This window comes from Malus domestica, chromosome 05 (assembly GCF_042453785.1).
Source record: "Malus domestica chromosome 05, GDT2T_hap1".
Taxonomy (NCBI): Eukaryota; Viridiplantae; Streptophyta; class Magnoliopsida; order Rosales; family Rosaceae; genus Malus; species Malus domestica.
In genome coordinates, this window is record NC_091665.1 from 45,834,675 (window position 1) to 45,843,275 (window position 8,601).

General features: G+C 35.5%; 1 protein-coding gene across 1 annotated transcript; it reads right to left on the minus strand.

The window, feature by feature from the left end:
- Positions 1 to 211: 211 nt before the first annotated feature.
- Positions 212 to 7,008, minus strand: LOC103419600 (uncharacterized). The gene is made up of 8 exons (XM_029103355.2): positions 6,614 to 7,008; positions 5,261 to 5,494; positions 2,679 to 3,442; positions 2,405 to 2,554; positions 2,169 to 2,276; positions 2,001 to 2,045; positions 1,246 to 1,835; positions 212 to 1,091 (listed from the first exon to the last, which is right to left on the minus strand). Exons 3-8 carry the CDS (start codon positions 3,430 to 3,432, stop codon positions 426 to 428), a joined length of 2,313 nt encoding a protein of 770 aa, XP_028959188.2. The 5' UTR covers positions 3,433 to 3,442; positions 5,261 to 5,494; positions 6,614 to 7,008; the 3' UTR covers positions 212 to 425.
- Positions 7,009 to 8,601: the final 1,593 nt, after the last annotated feature.

Below are 8,601 nucleotides of genomic sequence, written 5' to 3' on the forward strand. Positions count from 1 at the left end.
AGAGCTTACGACTACATTTGATAGAAAATGTCAAAAGTTCTTATGGAAGAGCACTTGCTAGCGAAGAACACATTTGTGTTTCTTTTTCTTCAAGAAGAAACACTTCAAAGTGACTTTCTAGAAAAAGTACTTTGTATATGTAATAAGGATGACATATAAAGAGGAGAGGAAACAATCCACCACTTATTTAAGGATGACATATAAACACAAATCAACAAAAGCATGCAAGAGATATAACCATTGGCATACAATTTGTGACAAGCCCTTGTTCTTCACTTATTGCCCATATTTGTGAATGAAGAAAATATCACTGTGAAAATAAGAAAAATCCAAAATATTCAAATGATAACACAAATAACTATTTAAGTTGTAAGATTGTGAATCTATGCACCACATATTTTGCTGCGACGAAAAGTTTATGTGATTCAATACACCTTTTTCTTCCCCCATATTGATCCCGATCTCTTATTGCGTAAGCCAAGAAAGCCACAAATGGGTTTTTCAAACCAGGCATGAATTTTCTGAACCATGGTTATGAGAGATTGATACATAGGAAATTGAAGCAGGGCAAAAAAAGGGACTGGAAAAAAGGCAATAGGGTAAAGTAAAGACTCGGTCCATTTCTTCTTGACCCGAATCAAGAGCAAAATGGTGGCAGCAAAGGCGAGCATGGTGGTTGCCATGGAGAAGAAGAGCAAGATGAATCCTGTCATGATCTTGGTAGGAATGCTGCTAACGAAATGTGGGTACTCGAGAGGGGAGGAGAGGACAGAGAGAAAGAATGCCACTGAAGATAGTGAGCATGTAATGGACACAACGTCCATGCAGGTGAAGAGCAAAAAGAGAGGATTATCCTGGAAAATAGGACGGCCACTTTCGTCGTTAAAACCCCCAGGAATGGCATAGGCGGCTGCAAAGACCACAGTGGCCACTAGCACCGCCACGGTTGAGCATGATTGAGCCGTTTCTTTTACCCATTTTTGTGCGGACTTCAAAAGCTTTTCATGCTCAACGTTGAAAAACTCCTCCGCTGTCTGGTTGTTGTTGTTGTGGTGCATGATGTAATGAGGCGGTACTATCTCTTTTATACGCTGACACAAACACCCGTACACAATTATCATGTCAACGTATAGATTTTGTAATAGAAGTATTTGTCTGACAACATAAGTATTTTATAAGGCCGATAGACTAAACCAGTAATACAAATATTTTTGTAACGACATAAGTTTAGCAAAAGAACATTACCAGCATCCAGCGCAGCTCTTCTTGCAATTGCATGGCAGGGCCTATTAATTTCTGAGACACTGCTATAGAGTAGTAAGTTCTATCTGCAGCCTGGTGCAATATGGTGTTTCCATTGAGATCTATCCTCTCATTCAGCTTCGACATCAGAGTTGGTTTGCTTTTGATAAGATCAAGGATCTTTTCCTTACGGTTCTTAATGGCCAGATGCAAAATGTTGCGTTCGTAAAGGTTAACATGCTCGACTGCTTGAGGACGCTGCTCAAGTATCTCTCGCACAATGGGTACAATTCCTTTGATAGTTGCTATAAGCAATGGGGAAGAGTTGTAAACTTCATTCCTCGCCTCCTTTCTCGATTCGATTTCTTCTGCGGCTGGTTTTCCTTTTTTGCCTCCATCATCACCATCTTTATTAGGTTCAGGTTTTTCCCCTGATCCCAGATTAATGGTCCTGATCTCTACTTCCCATTCCTTGTCAGTAGTCAACCAAGAATAGTCCTCCCTCTTGACGAGCAATCGGATGAGTTCATTTAGTGATTTTTTATTTTTCTTGGTCTTCCATATCCTATAGATTATCCTGTCCTGCGTGCCTACTGTTCTTAACGTGTCATATATAAGGAGATGTTAATGATATTCTAAATAAAATTATCATGCACTCTTCAGCTTCTCTTGTAAAATGATCATAAGGAATAAGTAAATAATGTTTCTTTTTAAGAGTTCCAGTAATAAGAGATTCGCCTTGATGAAAATAAACATACCTTTAGCAAGGGAGTCCCATAGTGAATAGTAAGCCTTCATGACAACTGCCAAAAATTTAATGCATGCAACTTCGTTAGGAACATTGAAAAAAAATCCAATTGAAGAAACGCTTTATCTAGGTAGCCGTTTAATTATTAATCTATTAATTAGATTACAAATTTGATTACCTGCAAGATTGTTCCGAAAGATGGATTGACGGGGATGGTTACTATCCATGCTGCTCTCCACATCATCCTTCTGATTTGGTGCGACCACATCTCCTCCAACAGGGAGGCCTGCATATATAACAACATTAAGTATGAGATTACTGCTTCATTAAAAAAGAAAACATGATTGCACCTGTGTATATATAGCATGCGTACGTGAGCACACATATGGCAGTTTGCAGAGTAATGGTACGTACATTTATAAATTAGCATCTTCCATTTGCTTTGTTCAAACTGGTGCTCAAAGGCAGTTGGCATTTGGGCTAGCAACTGAAGGCTTGTCAATCCTTTATCTTCCTTTAGTAGCGCTAAATATGGGTATTTCTCCAGTAACCAAAGAGCAGTCTCTGCATTGTGGAAGACCAAAGAGAAAAAGTTATTAATCTTCATTGCAAATAATTGTGTTCATTTTCTCAGAGAGATAGAGAGAGAGAGGGGGGGGGAGAGAGAGAGAGAGAGAAAGAGAGAGACCGAAATGTTCCACAATGACTGTGATATGAAGAAGGGACATTTTGTCATCTCTGTGGAAGTGCCTCCAAAGATTTTCCTCCGGCAGTTTGCCGGCATAAAACTTGACCAAGTCAGTGTGACCGAGAGCAGCCGCCCTGAAGAGCGGAGTTTCTCCTAAATAGTTCCGAGTCTCCAGCAGCTGCAGCGCATAGTTCTCTGAATCTCGAGCCTTCCACCGCTTGTCTTTATCAGTACTACTAGTACTGATCTTGACCTCTTCCGGAAGTGGCTCGTTGAAGTTATTCACCAAGTACTCTGCCGCTTCCTTATTGCCGGACACACTCACCTCATGGAGAGTATTGTTTCCGTACTTATTCGGAACCCTCAGAGCTTTTATCTTGTCATTAGTTGAATTGAGTTTACTGATAACCATTTGGAGAACTTCTCTAGCTTGTGGATATTTGCTGCTGAGAGAAGCCGCAAGGTGAAATACAGTGTCCCCGTCCACTGTCATTTTATAGAGCAGTTTTTCCCGATTCTTCTCCAAGTCTTCCTTCAGCCTTTCACATTCCCCATTCATGGCATATTTATAGGAATCGTTCAACTCTTCCATTTTCTTTAATCTATCCTCTCTCTCTTTCTGATCCAACCGAGAGCTATCCTCTCTCTCTTTCTGATCCGGCAAAGAGCTATCCACTCTCTCTTTCATCAGATCCGGCCGAACCGTTAGCGTTTTCCAGTACTCCATTTGTAGTGTACTAATAGCTTGGGGCATGCGGTTGTTGCTTTGATTTATATGTAAGAATAAACTCTAACAGTTCATCAATCTAAAGAACATGGATACAAGCATAACTAAGCCAACTAGACTACTGTAGTTCTGGGAATCTTCAAGCTCATCGTTGCCATGTTCTAACTGAACAAAAGCAACTATCTTCAAGCCCTTAAATAGTACACTCCCACTTATCTAGGCCATACTTAACACAACCAAGTTAAGTACAAGTTAATAGCAACTATATTAACTAAAAATCATTCCAATACAATGAATGACTAATCAGAATCCATATGGAAACCAAATTTGTTTCCTTTTGAATGCTAACATCATAGGATCCTTCTCATTACTTAAACAAATTAAGTAACACAAATAATTCAACCAATTGCTTCAATAAAACCATAAACTGGTTTTTAAGCATCCAAATGAATTATTATGGTCGGCCTAAATACTCTTAGCCTTATGCTTACATTCGAACATATGATTCTCCCACTTAAGCATAAGCAGAATGTACTGCACAACCGATAAAGAAACCGGAGATATGAACCAATTGGTTCCCGATTCCTCCCCAATTGCATAATCTCAGTTTAGTCATAAATACCTAAACCATTATGCAAACAGTCTATGTATCAAAAGATAGTCACAATCCATTTGGAAAAACTTATCTCACATAAACCCAAAATCACCAGTTTCAACAATGATCAAAATCAGAATAGCAAACACAATATTTTTGCATTCAATTTGATCCTAACTAGTTCAATATCCATCGAGCAAAATCAACCAAATTTGATAATGCCTAGATATATATCACAACAATATGTCTTGATTAAAACGAGATAATCAAGACCACTATTTCTTCCTCCCTATTTGTGATTTCAACCAAAACATAATAGCGGAAACATGCATCATAAATGAAATCACAAATATACATATACAATAAGCATGCATCTTAAACTCCATGATTTTCACAATACAATAAGCACAGGCTTCCTTATGAATTCATAAGTTAAATCAATATGCATTCGGCAATGTCAATTTGTGTTGTACAAAAATATAGACAACGTCTCACATAAGCTAATTTGTTTATCATCCTTGTATATGGATGACACAAGCTAATTCTCAAAATTCATAGCTTGACCTATATAATCATACAAGTAAATTTTTAAGGCTAAGATCAATTATCGCCACAAAATGTAATTTGAGTCAACTAATGAAAATAAGATCATTACAAAATAAAACCCAAATTCAATGTACATATTCAATTAGCAAGAAATTCCCTACATGATACTCGAACCAAAAATAATGCATTTAGTTTATGTATCATAAATAGGAACAATGTCATCCAAATTCCATTAGTTTAATATTTAGAACCACTTAGTCATTAAGCATATATACTTGCCAACATTCATTTAGACAAAACCAATTTATGGAGTACTCGTGCAGTCAAAATGATTCCATCCCAATTGATATTCATCATATGTCCCCAACCAAACAAACAAAAGAGAACAATAGGTGTTGTATATGAACAAGTTTTATCCTCCACCAAGACTAATTTAATCAGAACCATAGTCTCTTTAATGAAAAATAAAGAGTATACATAGACTAAATGTTACACTAACTTGTTTATGCAACAAAAAATGATTTCAGACATCCCACATAAATCACAAGTTGGCATCCATAGGGATTTCGAGTTTAATCATGCCCTCACAGTATACAATTATACAGGCATACTCGAAATAGCAAAAGCCCTAATTCATCATGCTCAAACTCATCACACTATAATCATGCATATAAGAGAACAATTAATCATGCATGATACAATGAACTAAGTTACCTGAATGCATCATTGGATCCATATTTGTCAACCCGATTGCAATTCCTCGGCTCCAAATAAATGAAACAAATTATCCATCAATGCTCGAGACCCAACCATGTGGATTGCCATCACTCCAAATTCCCATGGACCTCGTACCATTGTAGATTGTCGAAGTGAATTGCCATTATTATAGACGCGCCAATCCAAAATCATCGCCAAAGTTATCAGCCAGAATCTCGTTGGCACCAATTCCTGGAAAAAGACAATTCTCATTCAGATTTCAATAAAACAAGAGAAATAATAGAACAATGAATGAGTTAACGTCAATATGAAGGGCCATAATGATAATATAATCTCAATATGCAGGTAACATGATCGTTGTTCAATGGTTCCGCAGAATTGATTAATGAAATCAAAACTATGAACCCTTTTAAAGATCCCTGATTTCCATCTTTTTCACCACTAAAATTTTAGCCCATTGAATCAATTTAGTTATATACATATCCTTGAATTTAAGGATATACATAGAGTAAACAATTGCAATGATATCCACAAACAACATTAATTGTTCTAACTGCAATACTATTTGTGTCATACTTATGCAGAATTGGTTAGCACCAATTGTACAACATAAAACAATAAGACAAAACTTATTTGGTTTTTTTTTTTTTTTTGGTCAATTAAACAAAACTTATTTGGTTGATTTCTCATTAGTTATACCAGCGGAAGCAATTTGTAACAATCTATGCAACCATTCAACTCAAAACTGCATCGGCATCCAAGGTAATCAGAAAAATACATAACAGTTTCAAGTTTTCCTTTTAGCATGACAGTATGCAAAACAAATTTAAAAATTGAAACCTCGGGTGCGAATTAGATCATAATTCATACCTTTTGATGAATCGTATGAATCATGGCATCAATATTGACTCAAAATTAAGATTTGAATGAGTGATGAAAACCCAGACTTCGAAGAACACCATCGAAAGCGTAAAACCCAGATTTTGCAATCAGTGAATTTTTTTTTTTTTTTTTAAGTATTATACAAAAAAAAAAAAAAACACGACACCGTTTCACTATTCCTTTTCCAACGACTCTTTTATAAACAAAACGACATCGTTTTGAGTTCATATATTTCTTAAGAGTCCTAAGGCTTAGTTCGAAAACCCAGACAGTGCAACTCGTTCCCAGATTCAATGGTTTTCATGAAGAATTGAACTTAATGGTTAGAATCCTAGGCTCTGATACCACATGTCGAAGAATAAACTCTAACAGTTCATCAATCTAAAGAACATGGATACAACCAATTAAATCACAACTCCACTAAACCAATAGATGAACAAAAAACACGAGAAAAGCTCGAGAACTTACCTGCAGAATTGGAACCAGATGAAGAAGCCATTGCGACTTCACAGCTTACTGCCTTCTCCTCTTTTACAAATCTCAATGGTTCTTCCAGACAATAGGACTTGGAACTCTATATAACCGTATATTGCAAGAGCAGTGGCATAAGCTTTTATAGCACTCCTTTTGTCATTCCCTATTAGAATAGACTTAGGATTCAAACATCACAATTGATACAACATATCAATCCCAAACATGTTCTATTACCGAGTTCTAATCCCACAAGGATTATTCAGAATCTCACAAAACTTATTCCACAAGGAAACCAAATAAGTTAAGGCTTTTGACCAAGACTTTTCCATATCAATCTTAAACACAAGAACTGATTCCTTCCATAACTCATACTCATAAACTTACATTATAGGCTAGCTGCTGCTGCTGTATGCTTTACTTAATTAAGTAACAAAGAATATTAAATGATAAAGCATAAAGGATCGGAATTAAGGTTACTTGCTGTTTTTAAGCTGTACGTGCTTTATCCGTACAAGCATCTTACTTTGCTTATTTTATTAGGTTTCAATTATGGATAACATTAAGGAGATCAAATTTTGTAGCTTAATTTTGTAAACTAAATTGTAATTGTTGATAATTTGATTATAGATAACGTTAAGAAGATCAAATTTTTAAAGCAAAATAGCAAATTAAATAATGTATCACAAATAAAAAATAAACACTTAAATAATAATCCGATCATTAACATCGACATTATTTGATTACAAAATTTAGCTTATAAACTTGATCTTTGGAGCATTACAAAATTTAGATAATGCTACTGCTGCTGCTATACGCTTTATTGAATTACGTAACAAAGAATGTTGAATAATAAAGCATAAAAGCATCGAAGAGTCAAGGTTACTAGCTTTGCGGCGTGTAATGTCAATGTGCTGGTTTTCTCTAATATATCAAGGTTATAGGCCCGGCTAGCTGCTGCTACTGCTGCTTCTACGTACTTAATATACCAAAATGATCCTAGAAATTTGTGAATAGTGTTCGTTTATCGTATATTGTATGGTTAATTTTTATCAGTTACCGTTTGTATTTCATTTTAAATAAAAATATTTAAAATATTTTTTTAATGCACAATGTACGATGAATGGACACGATTCACGAATTCTCGGGATTCTCATAAAGAGGATCCGGCGAGAATCCGGACTTCTTAATGTATGCTTTGCTTTGCTTAATTAATTAACAAAGAATGTTGGAAATCATAAAGCATAAAACGATCGAATATTTAAAGGTTAATTGCCATTTTCTAGCACCCTTTTTAAATATACAAGCATGTACCTTTGCAAGCATGCAACACATGCCTCGATTAAATATTTTATTTTATTTTATTTGAGGATGTAGTAGTAGTATAAGGATAATACTAATGAGACTAAATGAAGACTAAATTTATAAATTAAATAATGTGTCACCAATAAGAAATAAGCATATTAATCAACACTTAAGTAATAATCGTACCATCTTCTATGTCATTTAGTTTACAAAATTTAGTATACAAATTTAATCTTCCTAACATTGCCCAATAGTATAATATAAATAAGCGGAAACAACCGATAGAATATAACAAGGGTGTGTGTTTATCATTTTCTTTGTAAAAAATTACACCTCGAGTCCTTGAACGGGTACATATAACACATGATAAAAGTTGCTATGGTGGGTTTTGTTGAACAATACTCGGTTACTGAAAATTCAGCAACTATTTCTATTTTTACCCAATTAAATTTGGAAACATATCCAAATAATTGAAATTATAAACACAATTTAGACACGTGTCCAAATTTGATTGGGTAAAAGTAGGAATGATTGCTGAAAATTCAGCAGCCAAGTGTTGTTGGGTTTTGTTCAGGGAGTCAAAAGGGGGCTGTCTTCCTTCATTAGCACGAACACACTGTCTTTGTCTCCCCTCGTAATCCGAAGCTCTCCGTCGAGGTACGTTGTTAGCAACCACGACT